Source organism: Stenella coeruleoalba, assembly GCF_951394435.1.
Source record: "Stenella coeruleoalba genome assembly, chromosome: 14".
Lineage (NCBI taxonomy): Eukaryota > Metazoa > Chordata > Mammalia > Artiodactyla > Delphinidae > Stenella > Stenella coeruleoalba.
This window is the reverse complement of record NC_137160.1, coordinates 72,428,306-72,449,844: the sequence shown is the minus strand read 5'-3', so window position 1 is coordinate 72,449,844 and position 21,539 is coordinate 72,428,306. Positions and strand designations below refer to the sequence as shown.

Genomic DNA, 21,539 nt, shown 5'->3' with positions numbered 1-21,539 from the left:
CCTGGTGTGGGGGGCAGAGAGACTGTGCTCTAAGGCTGGCTCCTACTCGCCCTCCCCGTGAAGATACTGGGAAAGAAGCCAGCTGCCCCCTAGTGGTCAAGGGCAGAAGCACAGAGCCATTTTAACCAAATCCTGCACTCCCTGCCCCAGCCCCCCCAAACTTCTCGTCCGGCCTCTTGCAGACCCAGGGCTTCCAGAGCTTCCGGTGGCAACGTGCTAGCTACCAGAGCTTTTGTATGGATTCTGCCATTTCACAGAGCCTTGACTTGCAATATAAAATTCCAACAGGGCCAGCAGGTGCCAGGCACTGGCTACCAGTGCTCGTCTCTTTCCCACCCCCAGTCAATCCAGTCAATTTTAGAAAGAAAGGAATATTCCATGACCTACAGCAGGTTTGTTTCCATTTCTTAAAAAAGTCTGCGGATTAGTGGGTACTCACGATTTGAGAAGGAAGGAAGCTTAAAATTCCCCTTTTTGGAAAAGTGGGCTGGAGCTCTGCTGAGGGGCTGAGAGCTTGATGTCCGGGCATCCGTCCCTGTCTGGCCAGGGCCATCTGGGCAAACCCCGCCCCATCCCCCGAGACACACAACCAAGTGACCCAAAGCCTTTCTTTCCACTGAGAAAGTGGCTGGAGAAGGGACAGGACAGGAGAGGAAGGTGTGGGCAGCTGGAGACTACCAGGCCCTCCCTCTTCTTTCCCGACACGAGTGAAGCACTGTTTACTCAAGATCTTTTTATTCCCCCTTTGCCATCTTTTCTGCAAACCCCTTGGGTTCAGACTGGAAGAAACTGCACATCAACCCTGCCTTTGGCCAACCCTCGGGCTGCAGGGTAGAAGGCAAAGACCACCACCCGGACACCGCCTGAGGGAACCCAGTCTAGCTGGAGAGAACAGCCTGGGAAGGCTTCCTGGGGGAGGTGAGCAGAGGTGGAAGGAGGGAGAAGGCCCGCTGCTCTGGGAACCAGACCCCTGCATCTCGGATCCAAGCAGCTCTGCCAGGGAATTTGTGGGTCTGTGGGCGCTGCAGGGAGGACAGGAAAGAGGCCCTTGAGTCTCAGAGGACTCCACATGGCCCCACTGCCCGCCGGCTCCAGAGAATGTTGTAGAACACAGACATGGCTTCTGGGCCGCCTGACTCACTCTGGGGACTGGGGGGCATGGCCAGTGGGAAGGGCGTCACAGAGGGGCTGGGGGCCTCCCGGTCAGCGTCAGGAGCTGGGTGCCCACTGGCCGGCACAGAGGACAACTCTAGTGCCCAGGAAGATCGGGAAGGGGCTTCGTGGCGGGGTGGTTTCATCTCAGAGGCCATCCAGGGCTTGCCGGACAGGGGCGTCCAGGGAGGCGGCCGTGTGGACGGAGACACCAGGGGCACCGATGCTGGTTTCCCAGCAGTCAAACCCACAGCTGGTCAGCGCCTGCTTCATGGCCTCCACCTCCGGCCGCTCCAGATCTGTGGGGAGGAAGGGCAGCAGGTCACCCCTGACAACCGTCCACTCCCTTGGAGAATGTTTGTCTCCGCTCACGGCACAGGCCCAGGGGCCGGTCTTCCTGCTGGTATGCCGAGCCTGGCACCCTCCCCGGGAGGGTTGTGGATCCCGAGTCACACGGACCTGGCCTTGGCTCAGCCGTGGGGCCTCAGACAAATGACTTCCCCGCTCTGAGCCTCAGTCTCCTCATCTGGGAAAGGGGATAATAATGAGACCTACCCCTCAAGGGTCACGGTGAGGCTGGCATGGGCTACTGCAGGTGGAGAGCCTGGCACAGCGCCTGGTACACCACACACGCTCAAGAATGTTCTCTCACCATCGTCATCGCCGCCTGAACTAGGTCCCCACAGTCAAGGTCTCCTGAAGTTAGGACACGGTGACTCCCTGAGGCCTGGGAGTCCCACTGAGGTGGAGGGGGCCTCTGTGGGCCACTGAGGGCTCATAGCAGAGCAAAGGGGAAAAGCAGGACAAGAAAAGGAAGGAGGAGGAGGCCAAGAAGGGGAGACGGAGAGAAAGGAAACCAAAAGGAGCAGTGACTCCCACCCCAGCACAGGGGCTGCTCTAGGCCCGTTCCTCATCCTCGGCCCTGCTCTTTCCCCAGAGACTAAGAGGAAAGAGACCCCTTTCTTTTGTAGCAAGGTCAGTCCGCATCGTGGCCCCATCAGGAGGTGGCAGCAAGGGATGCAAGGCTGGTAGGGTTGGTGGTGACAATGTCCTGGTTACTTCTCAAGCTCGTGGGAGGCTTGGCAGGTAAGGAAGTGGTGGGAACAAGCCCGGCACCAGCCTCTCTAAATGCATTTTTCCTCCTTGAATCTAGGCAACAATCTTATATAAACTAGACTGTTAGCATCCTTATTTTACCAATGTGGCAACAAAGGCCCAGAGAGGTTAATTCACTTGACCAAGACCATATAGCAGAGCTGAGACTGTTCAGAGGCCTCTTCTTTCTCCCAAGGGAACTGCCCAGGTGGAACCCTGCCCATCCCCTGGGTACCTGGCCTGAGAAGCGTGATGCCACAGCCCCCGCCGCCCGCGCCAGTGAGCTTGCTGTGCAGTCCGTGGGCCATGGTCACCTGGCACAGCCGGTCCAGCGAGGCATGGCCCACACCAAGGGCATTCAGATGGTGCTGGTTCATGTCGATGAGCTCCTGAGGGAGAGAGGTCTCTGTTCCTGCTTGGCCTGCCTGAGGTCGAGGTCCTGTGCCCGCCCTGTCCACGTGACAGCTGCTGGTTTGGGAACGCAAATGGCTCTGACTACCCAGCACACTGTCCCTCTCCACTGATAAAAGAACCTCTCCTTCCTGCAGGACGTCCCACGGGGCTGGGATGGAGCTGGTGGTGAGCACATGTCCCAGGCCTGGCCACAGAAGGCTCCGGCCATGGGGACTGATCAGGCTTGTGACCCCAGCTGGGCCAATGAGATCCCTCCCAGGGTTTACTCTGCCTCTTTCCTGGGAAGCTGCCAAAACTGGTTGACTTCAGAGGTAGGCCGCCAGAGTTATCTTCCCTGCACATGGTCAGAGATTACAGAGAAGTTGGAGATTTCACACTAGATCTTTGGCCCCTGGATCCAGCTATGCCTGAAGCTGTCCCCTCTGGTCGTGTCAGTTATAAGCCAACAAATTCCTTTTCTGCTAAAGTCTAGTTGAGATGGATTTCTGTCATTTGCAGGAAAAGAAGTCTCAAGTAATATGCCATCCTACAGCTCCCTCAGCTACCAATTTTCAGAATAAGAACAGGTTTGTAGTTCTAACAAGGTCACAAGTGGGGGAAATTGCTAAATGTTTGTTCAGGTTTCTTTGATTATGCATAATAAAATTCCTGCCCTCCTGCAGATCAAACAAGATGCAGGCTGATGAAATAACACAGCTAACAACCCTCACTGCCCAGGCGTTCCCTATTTACATTTCATTTACTCCATCGCGTCTGGCAAATCCCTTCAACATGCTGCTGGCACCCTGCTAGATGCTGAGGCTCTGAGGATGAGCTCCGGTCTGCAGGGAAGTTACAAATGTGGGATCTGGAGGCAGAGGGGCCTGGGTTTGGGTCCCAGCTCTGCCACTTCTTGGTCGTGTGTCTTGGGAAGAGGTCTTTCACTTTGAGCCTCAGTTTCCCCCCTTGTAAAGCAGGGATTGTAAGAGTATCTGCCTCATTGCTGTGAGGATGGAATGAGGTATCTTTCACATGATGTGTGGAATGGGGTAAGTGCTTGGCAAACGTCAGCTGCTGTTAGTACTTTTATGGTTGCATTACTATCATCCCCATTTTTCAAAGGGGAAAACTGAGGCTCAGAGGAGAAAGTGATTTGCCTAAGGTCACTGAGCTAGTAAGGTACTGAGCTGGCACGGGAAGCCGGGTCTGCCTGATGCGAAGCGTGCATCTACCCCGCCTCTGAGAGCACCCTTGGCATCCCTCCTGCCACCCACTTCTTGCCGTGTGTGGCTTGACAGCATGCAGCTCTGCCCCGGGGTCCTGGGAGCGCCTGTGTGCCATAATGGTTGCCAATCACAGGGCTGTCTGCCGAGGCCCACCTGGTTCTCCTGCCTGGAGCCGTCGGGCAGGGTCGGGTCTGCCTCCCCCCCGCAGCCCGCCTCACACACCCCAGTACTTTTGACAAACGAGCAGACAGGCGTGATGGCCCGGTGGCAACCTCGGGTGCCTTTCACCGGCCCCGAGGGCTGGATGGGAGGGAAAACTTCTGGGGGCCTCTCTCTGCGCCTGAGCACCAGGTGTCACGTTGCCAAGGCAGGTTCCAGACACCTGTCACATTCTGATCCAAAATCTGTCAAGGATCAGATGACAGGCTGTGACACAGGAGAACAGCTCGCTGGCTTGAGCGCAGAGGTATCCGGGAGGCGAACTGCACATCTCAGCGGCTGCCGAAGCCAAAAATATACACGATGTATAATCGACGTGCTGTTCTGAGGCATTCTCCAGGGGCTCAACAGGGGGTATTTTAGGCAGCACTCCATCATTATTAATTTCCTACTCGGGAGGACTGTGTTCCCTTCCTTTCTACGTGAAAGGAATTGAGAATGAGCAGGCAAAGGCTGGGGGAACGAGGGCAAAAGCCCAGAGATGAATTAGATGGAGTCCCTACACCGGGCCTGTAGTAGATACTCATTATAAATTTGTTAGGAATTCCCTGGCGGTCCAGCAGTTAGGACTCGAGGCTTTCACTGTCGTGGCCCAGGTTCAATCCTTGGTCAGGGAACTAAGATCCTGCAAGCTGTGCAACGAGGCCAAAAAAAAATTGTTGACTAAAGGAATAAACAAGTAAGTCAGTGACTCCCTAGCTCAGGGCCACTCACTAGTTGGAAAACCTCAGAGAAAGTCATTCTCTTTAGGTCTTGGTTTTTATATCTGTAAAAGGGTGGCAACTTATCCACTTCACAGGTAGGTTGTTGTAGGACTAAGTGAGGAATCATTTGTGAAGAGACCTGGGAGAGTAGCAGTTCCCACTCATTACAGGGGCTGCAGACTCAAATGCCTACAGTGGGACAGGAAGGCACCAGGCAAAGAGTATAGTGGCTGTGGGTAATACTTAGGGAGTGGTGGGGACTACGGAGAAATGGAGACCCCAGGGCCACTCTCAAGGGGGTCCCCTGGGCACCTCCAGCTGACCGCTGCCACACAGCTATGTCAGCTGGGGCTGCCGGATCTTCTGATTCTTGCAGGGAAGCCAGATGGCTTTTTAATGCAGTCCATTCACTGGGCCAGATGGACCGGGTCTGGGAATGAGCCTGGGCCCTCTGGCTGAGCTGGTGGCTCGTCGGGCATTGTGCTCGTGTGTTACCCACAGGGCCTCACTGCACTCTTAAGACACTCCAGTGAGGCCACGATTCGGACTTGGGCCTGAGGAAATCCAAAGCGTGAAGTCTCAACCTCTACACTAGAATTAGGCACAGGGTGGTGGCTGGAGTATTGACAGTGAGAGAATTTTAGACCATATCTGATCCACAGCATGCAGGTGAGAAACAGTTACTGCATGAATAGATGCACTTAGCAAACATGATGGGAAAGAAGCGGCCAGGGGAGCAATTGCTCCTGGACCTATGGAGGACTGTGTCCTTACATGCATGATCCCAAACCTGGCCCGTCGTACTTAGCACATGCCAGGCACCGCCCTCAGTGCTGTCTGGGTGTTCACTTGATTATTCCGAGTCACCTGGGAAGAGGCTTCAAAAGAAGGCACGCGTGCTCACGGGTGCACACACGGGTGCCCAGGCCCGGACTCTGTGTTTTAGCTCCCAGGGATTCTGAGCGCAGATGGGGAGCCCCTGCCTGGGACAGCGCCATGGGTGAGGGACCCCGATCCTGCAGGCGGGCTCTTACCTCCAGCACGAGGTAGTGCCCTGGGGCCGGGGCCGCCGCCATCTCCCCCAGCAACCGCTCGCACTCCAGGGAAATGGCGTCTATGGAGGTCAGAAGGGGGGCCACGATCTCTGGGAACTGCAGGGAAAGGGATAGAGGGCCCATGAGGCCTGGGGGCTGGCAGACACTGGACAGCTGCTCCAGCACCAGGGCAGGGGGAGGAGGTGTCCCCAGGGCCCACACCCACCATCTAAGGAGACCCACTCTCCTTCTGGCCTGGTCCCCGCCTTGTCCAGCCACGCTTGACCCAAGCGGGGGTTCTCACTGCAAAGCCAGCACGTCTAACAATCCCTGTTCTGCCCCCCGGCAGGGGTTTGCACAGACGGCACCTTCCCAGGTCCCCTTCACCCCACCCCCCTCCACTAACCCACGAGGCAGAGGGAGGGCTTGGACACCCAAACGTGAGTGCCGTGGCCCTGCCGGGAACCCGCCCAGGAGTGGAGCCAGCGGCACCTTCAGCAGCCTGCTCCTGACGCCAGCCACCAGGGCCTTGGTGCTGCGAGGGACTTTGGTGTTGGTCAGCAGGATCTTCAGAGCTGGCGGCCTGTGGGGTGAAGAGGGTCCACAGTGAGCCCAGGACAGGGCAGCTGGGTCAGGGCTGGGGGCCTGCCTGTACTCCGCCCCACCCTGACCCAGTGCAGGAAGCAGAGGCCCGGGGAGGCGACGTCAATGGCAGGCTGGAGACAGGTCCAGGGAGCATGCGTTCCTGACGCCCACCCTGGGGTGCCCACCACCGCCTACAGCTGCCTCCCTGCTTTGGCCTTTCAGCGGATGGACATTTTCCTTTGGCTTGTGACTCACTCATTCATTCATTCAACCTCGAGCGAACATGCACATGGAGGGCCTGGCATGCATGGAGTTAGAAGTTCAAAGGGTACAAGAAGGGGCTGAGGTTCTGTCCTGTGGGCCACCCCAGGGAACTGGAGAGGAGGGTGCTGGAGATTCAAAAAGAAAAAGCCACAGGACCAGGGATGGGTCATGGAGGGGGCATGGGGAAGAAGGATGCTCCAGTGGGCACAGGAACGCAAGGGGAGGGCAGCCTTATGGGAGAGTCAGGGTCCCAGCGCTCTGAGCCAGTTCTTGCCCTGCCTCGACGGTGCCCAGACCGGTGGCCCTGGTATGATACTAGGTGTGGTTAGAGGAAGTCAGTCACCCCCAGATGGGAGAACGGAGGGCCTGGGGTGGCCACGGTCAGCTGGCTCTCCAGCACGACCCCGTCGTCCTCATCTGCCCTCTGGGCTTTCTAATCTCTCCTAAAGCCACAACCCCAATTGTCCTTGTGGTTGGCTGTCTTTGGGGACTTAAGCCACTCTTTCTTGTCAATCCAACCTGCCTTTCAGAGCACTGCTCCAAGGCCAGGGACAGAGCGTGGAGAATTTGGATGAGCTCTAGCCAGAGATAGCTGGAGACCGACAGGCCCCTGATACGTTTATTCGCTTTTCTTTTCACAGATCAAGATTGTAAAATCCAACAGGGCTGGAAAAGGCTGTCAGAAACCTGCTTGATCTCACCGCCCATAAGCCCATGAAATTAATATCGATTCTCAGCCTTGGAGACTGGCTTTTTTTTAACTTTACAAACGATGATCATTCTATTTGGCTTTTCTCTTCCCTTTAAAGACAAGCCATTCCTCAAAAGGGCAGCATTCTGGGAGGTCGCATCTTGATCCTCTCCGCAAACAATGCTTTTATTTTATTTTTTTATTGAGAAGCACCAGGTGTGGTCTGGGGTGCAAGGGCTCCTCTTTAAGCCATTGGCGGGATTAATGTGGAGTCTGGCCTCCTGGCTTCTCAGAGAATCTGCCATCTGCTCGCCGCAGCGCCCTGTAACCAGCAGCAAAGGTCAGCCGCTCTGTCACCATCCATCGGGATGGGAGAACTTTGGGTATCACATCTTCATCTTTCTCAGAAAAAGTCCTCTGCAAACGGGCCTGATGCTAGCCCTGCGGGCCCCACAAAACTCAGGGTACTATGACATCCAATGACCACCACCTGGGGCTATGCCCTGTAAGTGATCTGGGCCTGGCTATGTCCTCAGCCTCATCTCATCTCTGCCCTCCCTTGGAGCTCACTCCACTCAGCCACGCTGGCCTCCTGGCTGCTGCTAAGCACGGCAGGAACACTCCTGCCTCAGGGCCTTTGCACGTGCGTCTCCTCCTCCAGGGACCTGCCCCGGCCTCGGCAGCTCTGCTCAAATGCCGTCTGGTTAGAGGCTTCCCTTGATCAGCCTGCCCAACTTCCCCCTTCATTTTCCGGCCCTCACTCTGCTTTATGTGTCCTAAGGCCGTGGGGGTGGCCTGCCGTGCCCTTACAGAGACATCTGTCTGTGGGCTGTCCTCCCACAAAGTGGGAGTTCCATGAAGGCGGGACTTTGGGTTCCCTGCTGAGGCCCCAGCACCCAGTAGTTTTTCAGAGATATTTGTAGACTGGATGAATGAATTTGGTCAGGAAGGAGTGAATAAGCACTTGATAAATACCGTTTCTGATTTCATGCCCAGGATCCCTATTACGTAAATGAGAAGACAGAGGCCTCAGGAGAAGTGACTCACCTAAGGGCCCCCAGCAGGCAAATGGCAGAGCTGGGCTCAAACTTGAGCCTGTGGACCCCAGAGAATCTGCCACCACCGCGCCACCACCACCGGTCACTGTGCACACCTTGGGGCCTCTCCCCACGCCTCCGCATGCCTGGGAAACCCTCCAGCGCTCAGCTCTTAATTCCCCCCAGAGGCCATGCATGTGCCTGGCCACATCTGCATTGATCTTCTGTCCCCAGGGCCCAGTTCAGGGCTTAGGATACAACAGGCTCACAGGGAACAGAGTGAATGACCTGCCCCTGCCCTGAGAAGGACTCCCCAGGTCTGCAGCCTGCTTATGACTGTCATCCCCAGCGGCTTCAGAACCCCGAGGACACCTGTGTGCCGAGGATCACAGCCATGACTGCCTCCTCCAAAAGCCCGTGGGCTGAGGGCAGGCACGGGCCCACAGACCTCTGCATCCCGCCTTCGCTCCTGCTCTCACTGCACGTGGATTCGGTCCACCTGGCAGGGCCAGCTGCCACCTGGGCACAAGGCCGCCCTGCCATCGCTTCCACAAGCAGCCGGAGGAAGCTGTTCCGAGCTCCTAAATGGTTCCGCTCCCTCCTTTGTGTGGAGCAGTGGCTGTCACCCAGAGGCTCTTGCCCTCCAGGGGACAGGTGGCAATGTCTGGAGCTATCTTTGATTGTCACACTGGGAGACAGGGGAGGTGCTATGGGTATCCGGTGGGCAGAGCCCAGGGATGCTACTAAACATCCCACGCTGCACAGGACCACCCCCACTGCAAGGAATTCTCCAGCCCCAAATGTCCGCAGTGCTGAGGCTAAAGAAACGCTGATGTGGGGCCTCAGAAAGGCAGGCTTGGCTCCCAGAAGCTGACAGAGCAGGGGTGGGGAGATGCCAGAGGTGCAGGCAGGAGTCCGCACCATGGCCTGCCAGGTCACTGAGCCTCAAATGGAGCGGCCCAGCTGGCAGAGGCAGAGGGCCAGGACCTGCTGTCCAGCTGCCAAGAAGACCACCCTGGCTGCAGAAGGTGACAGGGAGCCCTGGGACCCTCAGAGTGTGGAAAGGTGCCCTGAGGCGGCAGAGCACCCTGGGACAACCACTGCCCCCCCCACAACTTGATGGAGGGCTCAGGGAAGAGCCAGGAGGCATCTGCTCCTGCTGGCCATGAGCTTCACTCCTGCCGCTGACGTTTCCACACTGAGTGCAAACAGAACAAAGGGTGTTGGAATTTAATACGCATGTCTGTAATTCCAAGGCTTCCGGCGGGAAGGCGGAAGGAAATATAAAACAAGCTGAAAGTTGTTAAATGCCCCGTCCACTCGGACTCCCATGCCGTCACTATAGCAACTCCCACGTTGTCTTCTGGTGGCTTGTGTGTGTATGTCTGTCCCTAACCGCCCAGAACTATGTCCGAGATTCATCTTTATATCCCTAGGCCCTAATGCAGTGTCATCTGGAACACAGGAAGGTATCACTTCTTGTCTACTGAACAAATGGACGGATGAACAGGTAACTGAACGGATGAACAGGTAACTGAATGAAGGTCTGGGGAAACAGCCACTTCCTGGAAGTGGAATGGCGCAGCCTCGCATGACCTCCCCCTCTGATCTCTCGGCAATTTAAGAGGTAAAGTGGGGAATTCTCTGGCGGTCCGGTGGTTAGGACTCTGCACTCTCGCTGCTGTGGGCCACGGTTCAATCCTCCCTGGTCAGGGAACTAAGATCCCACAAGCCACGCAGCGCAGCCAAAAAAAAAACAGCTAAAGTGGAGAGGAAAGAGCAGGCTTCCTCGCGGCCCACGCCCTGTGGGACCACACAGGGGAGGGGATGCCCAGGGGCACATGCCCCTCACTCCTTCCCAAAGAAATGGGGCTCCCCCCTTCCCTGCCAGACGCGGAAGCTGCGGCTCCCCCAGAATTACCTATTTAAGGATGAAATCTTCCCTTGCTGGTATCGGAGCGCTCCTCCTAAAGAGAAGAAAGAGTGGGTCAGAGTCGTAGGAAAAGCTCCGTACCTGTGCCTCTTGGGAAAGGGGCTGGGTTTGGGGTAGGGGTAGAGTGTCACCGTAACTAGACTCAACCCCATAACTAGGCACCTCAGCTTCAGGCAGCAAAGGCCCAGGAGGGCGCGAAGGCGCTCTGCACCCAGGACTTGGGGTCCCTCCCTTACATGAAGGCATCCAGCTTCCCTCCGACGGGCTGCACGGCGATGGGGTGGAGGTGGGACTACAGCAGGCGTTCTCACCGGAGGGGAGCCCAGCTGGTGTGGTCTGCAGACCCCACAGCAATGGTTCCACAGCTTCACCATCTGGACCCCTGGGGCTGGGGGTCCCACTGAAACCGTAGCTTCCCAGGCCCCGGCCCACCTCCCAAGATTTGGATCCAGGACATGTGAGGCCCTGAGACGTCCCCCGTTCCCCTCCCACCAGGAAAATACCATCTTCCTCAGAATCCACTGATGCTGCTCACCCCAAACCCACAGAGCCTGGGCAGCTACGCTTGTCATAAGAATTTCTAAAGGACTAAAAATAAAGAACACAGGCCCGAGGCAGCACCTACCCCAGGTGCTGACGGCGTTGTCCACTCCGGAGGGGTTCCCATGAATCACCCTCTCCCCCTGGAAGGCCCACTTGTTAATTAGTTCCAAGCTCTCCTCAGTCCACCTGAAGGAGACACAAAGATTTGTCTTTACTGTCCATGGTGGTGAAGAGGGGGCTGGGGGTCACCGAGGGAAGCAGAGGGCAGGGGTCACAGGCTGGGCTTGCTGGAGACCAAAAGGCAAAGGGGCTTGGGCCCCCGAACTCAGAAAGAAGAGAAAAATAAACAATTCTGAACCTCTCCGGCTAAAGAGCATGCCCTAAAGCATGCCTTTTCGCCTGCTACAGCGAAAAGAGCCAAGGCTTTGAGTTCACGGGATCCTGCTTTTTGCCTCTTACGAGCTGAGTGACCCTGGGCCCCTTGCCTGCCCTCTCTGAGCCTCACTCTTCTCTGTAGGATGGTAACTCCTCCCTCCTCACAGGCTCAGCGCAGGGCTGTGGAATGTGGGTCATCTCTGGATCCCTCCCCAGCCCGTGGCCACAGTGCCTCCCCAGAAGGGGTGCGGACTCAATGACGGTTTAAGTGAACAGACCCAAAACATGTTGAGTATCGAACGAGGGCGAGTGCTCAGCCCCACTGCCCCACCTTCTCTCTCAGCTCGTTTCCTTTCTGTCGAGTCCCTGCCCCGTGAAACGGCAGAAGCCACTGGGGCTTGTGTAGCTGAGCTGGGAATCAAGCAGGGAGCTGGGGTGAACCCCATCCCGCCGCTGACTCACTGGGCGTCCCTGAGCAACTGCGTCACCTCCGACCCTCAGTGTTCTCATCTGGGAAATAGGGATAAAAATGTCTACCTCACAGAGGATTTTATGGGATGGAAAAACACACAGGTGCTTTGTAAAATGCCCAGGGGAGAGTATGTGCTCTGGAAAAAGAGGCCACCTGGGATCACAGCACCTGGAGTCACTCCAAGCCTGGTCCACCCACTCCTTTGCTGTGGAGCCTTGGGCAAGTCAATCACCCCCTCTGAGTCTCTTTCCTCATCTGTCAGATGAGGATTTTAGGGACCTGAGACTCACACGGTGGTTGTGAGGCTATGACTCATAGTGAGTTAACACTGCTCAAAGCTACTGATTACCCAGGGCCAAGCACTGCGCTAAAGGCTTTCTCTAATGGACCATCTGTAATGCTCACAATCACAATAACTCAAAAGGGAAAGTACAATTACCATCCCCTTTCTTACAGCAGAGGACACCGAGATTCAGATCACAGTACCACTCACTGCCTGAGCTCGTTAACTACTGACCTTTTTGGTGCTGACGAGACTCACTCACTTGTCCAATATTTATTGCGCATCTACTATGTACCTGTGACTAAGCCCACACAGACGTGGTCCTTAACTGCTTGCAGCTTGGAGTCTAATATACAGCAGATGTCAGGAAGCCACCAGAACTTAACTACAGCCTCTGGGAAGTGCGATGCCGGCTGGACGGGGCACACCCTGTTCTGAATGGAGGGGCTGAGGGACAAGGTGGGTCAGTGAGGCAAGACATAGCGGGAGAGCAGACCAGCCCGAGGCTGTGTAGCCCGTGTTACTCCTGGAACTGGACAAGAACTGGCCCTTTCCAGGACCGAAAAGTGAGCGAGCAAGCCAGCAAGGTGGGGAAGGGGTAGCTGAACATAGCCCAGGGCCTGGCCCACTCTGCAAACTCGAGCCTTCCTTCCGACTGGGAAATGCTGGGGGGCAGGGCGGGTGGGTCTGCTCTCTTCACAGCTTCTGAGAAGGAATGATGGGTCTTCAGGGGAGGTGGGAGAACTGGGTGGAAGGAAGCAGCACGAGAAAGACCACACCCCCGTGCACATTGGACACTGGCTCACCCACAGGCGTGTACATGCACGCACGCACACAAAACCACCCATATCCTTTGAAAGGCAGAGCCAGTTGGCCGGCCTGTGGGCAGGTGTCTATTTGGGACACCCAGGGCAACACGGCCTTCACTGCTCTGGGCTAGAAGCAGTGATCAGCACACAGTAATGAGCGGCTGTCTTGAAGCCTCCTTCCTGAGTCACCATCTTATCTCGGGATCAGCACATGTCAAGTCTGGAAGCTCCCCCCACCCAAGGGATCATAGGTGCTGCCCCTCACTTTCAGATGAGGAAATGGAGCCCCAGAGAGAAGCCAGTTAACCGGCAAACCTGAGATTCCTGAAAACGATTCCGGAGAATAGCTGCCTCACATCCCCGGCAGGTGCAATCATTACTGGGCTCATTACCTGCCGAATGCTTCCCACGGCCACCTCCGCGGGCCCCTCCCCCCCAGCCCCGCCCCAGCCTCTCTCCAGCACACGCCCTTCGGAGCAGCCCTGGGGAATTTGGACCCGGAATCACATCAACAGTCCCACACACCTGCTGTGGCCACCAGGACCAAAGCGACCTCCGGGCTTGGCCAGCAGAGCCCCTGACAGCACAGCTGGGCCCACATGGCTGGTACATAAGGCCCCCCAGCGGGAGGGCTCCCCGGACATGGCTGGTACATAAGGCCCCCCAGCGGGAGGGCTCCCCGGAGCCATGAGGGCCCAGGGCAGGTGTCACCAAGAAGCTGCCAGGCTGGATGCTGGGGCCTCATCCCCAACTCCCAGGGCAAACTGCATTGTCTGCGCTAGGGCCGGTTTCTCAAGTTTCCCCAAGTAACAGAAACAGTCCACCGGCAGCCCTGTCTGGACAAGCCTCAGTGACTTACAATAAGCCGCGGAGGAGACGCTGCGACCTTGCGGGTCGAGGACCCGCGGGAGGGGAGACGCCCTGACCTGACGGACACTCCTATGTTTATTTCTCAGCACGTTACACTGCTTTTCATAACCATTTGGTACCAGCTGGCAACACCCGCCGGGTATCCGTATCGACATTTACAGCCTCACTGAGTGAGGCTCCCAGGGTGGGGTGGGGGGGCAGCAGGCTGGCCAAGGTCCCTCAGCGAGTCGATGGCAGGGGCGGCCCGATGGCTCCTCTGATCCATTGCCCTCTACATCTGGGCTCAGGCTCTTTCTACCAAATCACGGGCACCTGAACCCAAAGGAGGCAAGGAGGGGTGGCGGGTTGGGGGCAAAGAGCTCAGGCTCTGGATTCAGACCGCTGGGTCCAGATCTAGCTCTGCCATCACTAGCTGTGTGGCCGCCCTGTCCCCCAGTGTCCTCAGCTGTAACGTGGCCAAGGGACACCTCTCTCCTCTTGGTGCAGGGTGCGGAGGCCAGGAAGGACAAGGAGCGAGGCAAGGGCCTGATTACCTGCTGGCGGCCTCGCCATCCTTCAGTGGGTTTGGGATCTCCTTGCACGCAGTCAGGAGGGCAGCCGCCAAACACACGGAGTAGGCGGCACTGGAGCCAAGGCCGGCCCCGGTGGGCAGCTCCGACCACACGGCAATGTCCAGGCTGGGCAGGGCTCTGAAACACAGCAGGCAGCAGAGCGTGACTCTCCTGAAGGGCTGTGAGGGGCCAGCGCTGAACTGGCGGCCCAGACCCCGAACTGGACACGGGCAGGGCCTGACTCTTAATTGTCTGGACCAGTTTTCTGACCTCGGGGAGATCTCCCAACCCCAAAGGCACCCCTGTTGGATGGCAGGAACTCATGGCGAATCAGACAACTTGAAAATAGGGAGAGGGTCGTTTAAGTCACTATGTTGTTGTCCAACCAGAGCTCTTCCTAAAAGTGCCTCGCGATCCACCGACCATTCCTGTAAACTCCTTCCTGCTCCCCACACAAGCAAGGCTCTTTCAATGCCCTGCCCTCAGCATAGGCTGGTCCCTCTGCCCAGGACAGCTCTGCACCCCTTTTTCCCCCAGGGGAATTCCTACCCATCCTGCAAGACCGTCCTCAAATGATCCCCCTGGGCGCTGATACTGTGTTCATGGGATGCCTCTCCTGCCGGACAGCGTTTCCCAGCCGCGTGTAACACAGGCCTGCTCTGGATCAGCAGAGAGTTCCCAATCGCTGCGCCTTACCTCTACTTCCCCTCAGCAAGAACCGTCAGACGTCAGGTTCTATCATTTCCATTAAGCACTCTTCCCGTTTTCCAAATATAACATTATAAGACTGAATCTGCCTTTTCAAACTGCACATGCCCACCCCAGCCACATCAGGTTCTGGAATGTGTCCCCCGCCCTCACCCCAGAAAGGGACACGCCCCTCTCAAGGTGAAAACCCCGGCATTGGACTGCAAGTGTCAAGACGCGATTGAATGCGTCTGCAGCGCAGCGCCCGGGCCCAGTGGCCACTTAGCCAGCGTCTGCTGCACGAGTGAAGGGCTGCGCCCTGAGGCTTTCCCTTCAGGTTCTGGACCACCGCACTGTGTGCCAGTTACAGTGCTAGGCCCATTTCATGTATAATGTTTCTAATCCTCTGATAGTTTTTCTGAGGAAGGTGATAATGATAATAGCTAACATTTATCAAGCTACGTGCCAGGCTCTGAATCAAACACTTTAAGTAAATGAACTCATTTAACTTCACAGGAACCCTACGAGGTAGGTGCTATTACCACCCCCATCTTACAGATGAGGAAACTGAGGCTCAGGAAGGGTAAGAACCTCACAAAAGCTAGTAAATTGTCGCGCTGGGGTGTGAACCAACACCGTCTGACCCTCAGCCCGTGCCCTCTGTCACCATGTGATACCACCTCAGCAGGAATGTCCCCCTCTAGGAGCCGGCTTTCCCGAGAGAGGAGACAACCCAGATCTTATCATAACACAGGCTTCACTCTGCTAATCACGGAGTTCCCCTGGAGCCTGTGGGATGTGGAACAAGGGTGCCTCTCTGGGCATGGCTTGAAGAAGATACACTGTGGATCTGAGAATGGAATCTGGCTTTGGTTGAATCGAAGAGGCCAGAGGAGGCAGTGTGGGGTTAAAAAGGCAGGCGCCGACACTGAAGGGAACTAAGTTGATTTCCCAGCTCTCACCACTTACTAAGTAGCTGTGTGGCCCTGAATGTCTCTATCTCTCTTGGTCCCAGTTTCTCCCTGTGCAAAATGAGGAGAGTGTCCTTCTCGTGGGGTTGCCATGAATACTGAAAGCAGACCTGAAAGCAGACCATACATGTAGGGTCTAGCACGGCTCCTGGCACGCGGCGAGGACAGCTGCTGTTATTCAGAGCCTGGGAAGGACCCTGTGCATCGTCCAGCAGCCAAAACTACCGCCACCCTGGCTCAGTTTCCGGGGCAGGCTGCACCCGGACTCCCTGCCCCGACCGCGCACACACCTCTGACTCTGGCAGATGGACAGGTACAAGTAAAGGAAGGACAGCACAGCCAGGTGCTCGTGGTCGGCACAGTCCTCGGGGAAGCCCGCCACCTCCTTCAGCTTCTCCATTTGCTCCGGGGTGAGTGCTGTGACGTCACCTTGCTCTGTCACATGGGCAAACAAGTGCAAGCGGGTGGGTGAGAGGGCCTCGGGGCTTTTATAGACACCAGAATACGAAAGGCCGAGCAATCACGGGAGTCAGCATCTGGATGGACATGGACTCAGGGTCCAGCACCACAGCTGAGGGTGTCAGGGGACTGCAGGCTTGGGAGGCAGGCAGACTTGGGTTTGGGCCCTGATTGTGCCAGTTACTGTGACCTTGAGTAGGTGACTTAATCTATTTGCACCTCAGTTTCCCTCCTTGGTAAACAGAGATAACAGCAGTACATCCTCCCAGGGTTGTTTAAATAAGGTACAGGGTATCCTTAGCACTGCTCCTGGCATACAGTAAGGGCTTAATTGCTAGTAGTTTTCAAATACACACAAGCACACACACACACGCACACACAATCAAAGGCCTAGGACTGAACTCCACGGTACAAAATCAAAACCAAAGGCAGTATTATTTCCCTCTCCCAAAACATAATTAGTGAGAACAGGACACACACATAAAACCAGGACACATAAATGCCCAAATGTTCACTATGTTTAGGACTATTAGGAGGGAACAAAAAACACTGGAAGAAAAATGTGGCAGACCCTGGCAACCTAGTAGAAAACTTGACACCAAAAAGTTCAGATCCCCTTTGTCTCCTTGGAGAAGTAGCCTAACGAGCCCTCGCGAACGACTACACTCCATATCACAGCCTCCACCCACCTCCCACCCTGTGGGATCATCATAGCAACCCTCCCAGGCATCATGACTCTGCTCACAGGGCCTCAGAGAGGTAAGTGACCCTCCCAGGCTCACACAGGGAGTCTCAGACAGCTGGTCTGAGACGTGTGCCACTATACCTGGCTGCTCAATCCGTGCTACTGACATACAAAAGTAGCAGCCAGTTCTCACGGAACGTTTCCGGCCAGGCTGAGTGGCCTGGGGTAGCACGGAGAGCAAGGGCCAGGTTGCTCCAAAGTAGTGACTCTGAATTGAGGCTGTCCCTGCAATCACCCAAATACACACGCCGGGTCACCTACCACCACCACCGATTCTCAATAGGAGAGGGGCAGGGCCAGGAAGCCATCTGTACTGTTAAAACAACAACAACAAAAACCTCCCCCGGGGATCTCAAGGCAGAACTGAGGCTTGCTTGAAATTGTGGGTTTTCAACTCTTCCTTCATCTCCCTGCAGGGTTTGGGAGTGGCTGAGTGACTAGCTGTGGACTGATTCTCATGGGGTACAGGGAACCGTCTGGAAAAGGCTCCTAGAGCTTCCCTGGTGGCACAGTGGTTAAGAATCCACCTGCCAATGCAGGGGACACGGGTTCGAGCCCTGGTCTGGAAGGATCCCACATGCCGCGGAGCAACTAAGCCCGTGTACCACAACTACTGAGCCTGCGCTCTAGAGCCCGCAAGCCACAACTACTGAAGCCGGAGTGCCTAGAGCCCGTGCTCCGCAACAAGAGAAGCCACCGCAACGAGAAGCCCGCGCGCCGCAATCAGGAGCAGCCCCCGCTCGCCGTAACTAGAGAAAGCCCGCGCACAGCAACGAAGACCCAACGCAGCCAAATATAATTAATTAATTAATTAATTATTTTTTAAAAAAGAAAGGCCCCTGGAGGAGTCTCACTTGCCCCATCCTGGCTGGGAGACACTGTTCCAAAGGATGAGGTGTCAGCCCAGACAGGAGGCACTGAGAGCGAAGAACACACCGCAGCTTTGCTGCAGACAGCCACTCCGCTGATGAACGAACTGTGTCTGCTCAGGAGTGGACAAAACAGTCCCAACACTAGCAAAAATGAGCACGGAGGCCTTTATTTATTGGCATGGGAAGAGAGCCCCAATATCTCGAAGAAGGCAAAAATCCCACACGCTTCTAAGAAGTTTATACGGAAAAAAAAATAGAAGAAAAAGAAAACAGAAAAAGAAAGAAACAAAAAGAAGGAAAAAGAAAGAGAAAAGAAAAAAAAAGTTTATGTGGCTTGATCCAATTTTGGGTAAAAAACAAGCTCTCTCCCGATCTCAATCAATCAAACTACTAGTCTACAGGAAATTACCCAGAAGGATGAACACCAAAATGCTTAGCGTTGTCTTGGGGGGGGGTGGACTGGGAGGCAGTGATAATTGGGGATATTTTTTCCTGGCAACATCTCAGCATTGACCGTATTTTCCAGTAACATAAGTTACTTTTATTTTTAACGATCTTCAATCACACAAAACACCAAAACATTCTCTTTGTTAAAACAACATTGTAGAAGGGAGGTTCCCTTTGTCCACTCCCCGACCGAAGGACCCTCCAAGACATAACTAATCACCATTGTCAGTGGATATATATCTTCCCAGGCCTCTTCTCTGCATTTACATACCCACTGATACTTAATCTATATGTGCTGTTTTGCATCTTGTGTTTTTTCACTCAACAGTAGGCCCTGATGACCTGTCCCAACGGTTCACATAGACCCAGTGCATCACTTTATGCTTTTAAATTTAAAAAATATTAATAAATAAGTGAAGCTATTTTTGTGGGGACAGCAGAGAAAACACCCCCAGAGTGGCTGGCTTTTGGTCCCTTGGGGACAGCCTGGGCTGACAGCCCAGCTGTCCTCCTTCCCCTTCTCTTCGGGGCCCAGGCTCTTCCCGCACCTGGTTCCTGCTCCCTGCACTTACTCAGAAAGCTGGTGTCCAGCATCTGAAGCTTGGCCACATCCCAGACCCGCTGGATGCCAATGTTGGGTAAGTTGAGGCCCACTTTCCCATTGCTGTGGGGCTGAAGCCGGAGGAATGTTCTCAAGTTCAAGGCCACAGCCAGTGCTACCTATAGAATGAAGGGCACAAGCAGTTAGCCTGAGCATGGTTGGCAACAAGCATGGCTCCTGTCTTAGGAAAAAGGGGCCCTTGTCAATGAGCTGAGAAGAGAGGGCAAATACAAGCACACAGGCTACTCTCACCTATGCCCTTGGCAGACACTGCTAATCAACCTTGGCACCCTCTCCCACGCGCCTAGGCACAGCCACTACCAGTCAATCAGGAGTTAATACCTACTTATATTTGCCCTCCCCACGTAAAACTTCACACGTTCTCAACACCAAGGAATGGCTTCCCCATAATCACCATGCTTTCAAAGATAAATATAAGTTAAAAATATGAAAAACGACAGCTTGAAAGAGTGGAAAAAGCATGGCTTTGGGTTCAAGCAGACTTAGGTTCACTCCTAGCTCTACCGAGGTGTACGGGACCTTGATCAAGTTACCAATCCCCTCCTAAGTCCCAGCTTCCACGTCTGCAAAATAGGATAATAAAAGTTTAACATCAGAGGGTAGTTGTAAGAGGTAAATGAGACAATGCATGTCTCAGGCTCCTTTGCAGAATCCTACTCGTTTTCCCCAGAGTTTAGTCCTTAAAACTCTTCTCTTCTCCACCGAAGCTCACTTCCTAAGTGGCCTCATTCCACCCACGGGGCTTTCCATGTCACCTTTTTGCTCTCTTACTGGGTGGGCCAGAGAAGCCCTTCAGAGGGCCTAAGACCTGTCTTTTCTTTGCCCAGCTGGGGAGAAACTGACCTCCTCTCTGATGTACTCCCAAGCTATGCCTCAAGGCTTCCTTTCAGCTTCTTTTAAGGTTAGCATCAGGGAGAAGCAGTTCCTAATCCTCAGAGGCTCAGGGGGCCTTGTACCTTGCCATGGACCACGGCATGCTCTCCATGAAGGATGACTTTCCCTGGAGCAGACACTAGCAGGACTTCTGACAACATGGCTCCTGGGAGTCCTGAAAAGGAAAGCCAGAAAGAGGATGGAAGGTCCCCAGAACTTAGAAAATGCCTAGTTCAAGCTCACCATTATAATAAAAAAGGCAGCTACCATCAGCATTTGCTATGTGCCCAAAAAAGCAGTGCAGGGTAGCAGTCAGCTAGACACATCAAACAGATCTGGGTTCAAATCCAGCTCTTCCACTCCCCAGTGATATCATCTTAGCTAACTCACTCAAATAGCTATGAGCCTCAAAAGTTACACGGGGGGGCTTCCCTGGTGGCACAGTGGTTGAGAGTCTGCCTGCCGATGCAGGGGACGCGGGTTCGTGCCCCAGTCCGGGAGGATCCCACATGCCGCGGAGCGGCTGGGCCCGTGGGCAATGGCCGCTGAGCCTGCGCGTCCGGAGCCTGTGCTCCGCAACGGGAGAGGCCACAGCGGTGAGAGGCCCGCGTACCGCAAAAAAAAAAAAAGTTACACGGGGACAATAACTGTACTTACCTCAATGGGTTTTGAGAAGATTAAATTAAATAATGCAAGGGAAACACTTATGGTCTGGCACACCATAATCACTCAAATACTCATAGTTACTTATTAATGGCTCTGTTCTTGGTTCCAGCTTTTATTATTACTACTATTAAAGATAGAAATTTAAATGAAATCATGAACCGGAAGGAACCTTTTCCTGGACATTTAGGCTGTTTCTAACGTTTCACAATTACAAACAGGGTGCAGAAAACAGCTGTTATACTTTTTTTTTTTTTTGCACACTTAAGTCAGGCTCTCTACAAGACAGAGTCCTAGAAAGTGACTTGTTGGGCGTACGTGTGCGCGTTTTAGATTTTTATAAATAATGCAAAACTACCATCCATTTAAGGGTTTACCTCAATAGCGTGAGACCAGAACCGCACTATGCGCTAAGTATATACTACAGTGATTCCTGTTTCTTAGCGGGGGAAACTCAGGCTCGGAGTGGGGGGGGGCCTATCGCTTGTCCGAAACTCCAAATCCGGTCTGTCAGATTCCAGGTTGCCGGCTCGTCAGGACGGATTCTCAGAGTTGGGGAAACTAAGCCAGAGAAGCCGGGAGCCCGGTCCAGGGTCGTCCTGGGTCTCGGCCTCGGACTTCGCGCCACCCTGTCCCGGGACCCCGACCTCTCACCTGTCGCCACAGGGGTTCTGCTTCCGAGCTCGAGCCGCTCCGGGACTCCATCCCCAAGCTCGCGGGCGGCGGGGGGAAGAGGCCTCTTCCTTCGCTCAGCCAATCAGAGCGCGCGAACCGAGAGCCCCTTTACCAATTGGCTTGAGAGTTGGCCAATAGCTGTTGCTAACTAAGTCTTCACGGGTTTCCCCGCCCAACTCCTTCCATAAACCAATGAGAAACAAGTCTCTGGGAGTGTCCCGCCCTGGGGAGAGAGCCACGGACCAATGGAAGATGGCGGCTGATGGGTGGTGCGGCCGGAGGTAGGTGG

General features: G+C 55.0%; 1 protein-coding gene across 3 annotated transcripts; it reads right to left on the bottom strand.

The window, feature by feature from the left end:
* Nucleotides 1–294: 294 nt before the first annotated feature.
* Nucleotides 295–21,288, bottom strand: MVK (mevalonate kinase). 3 transcript variants are annotated; one of them, XM_079942490.1, is made up of 11 exons: nt 21,230–21,288; nt 19,996–20,087; nt 18,990–19,137; nt 16,185–16,329; nt 14,219–14,374; nt 10,959–11,062; nt 10,322–10,367; nt 6,316–6,406; nt 5,824–5,940; nt 2,483–2,636; nt 295–1,451 (listed from the first exon to the last, which is right to left on the bottom strand). In XM_079942490.1, exons 2-11 carry the CDS (start codon nt 20,071–20,073, stop codon nt 1,300–1,302), a joined length of 1,191 nt encoding a protein of 396 aa, XP_079798616.1. In that variant the 5' UTR covers nt 20,074–20,087; nt 21,230–21,288; the 3' UTR covers nt 295–1,299. The 3 variants fall into 3 exon arrangements, with proteins under 3 accessions (XP_079798616.1, XP_079798617.1, XP_079798618.1); XM_079942491.1 differs by lacking the exon at nt 21,230–21,288 and having other exon boundaries at nt 19,883–20,007; XM_079942492.1 differs by lacking the exons at nt 295–1,451; nt 2,483–2,636 and adding an exon at nt 4,179–4,364.
* Nucleotides 21,289–21,539: the final 251 nt, after the last annotated feature.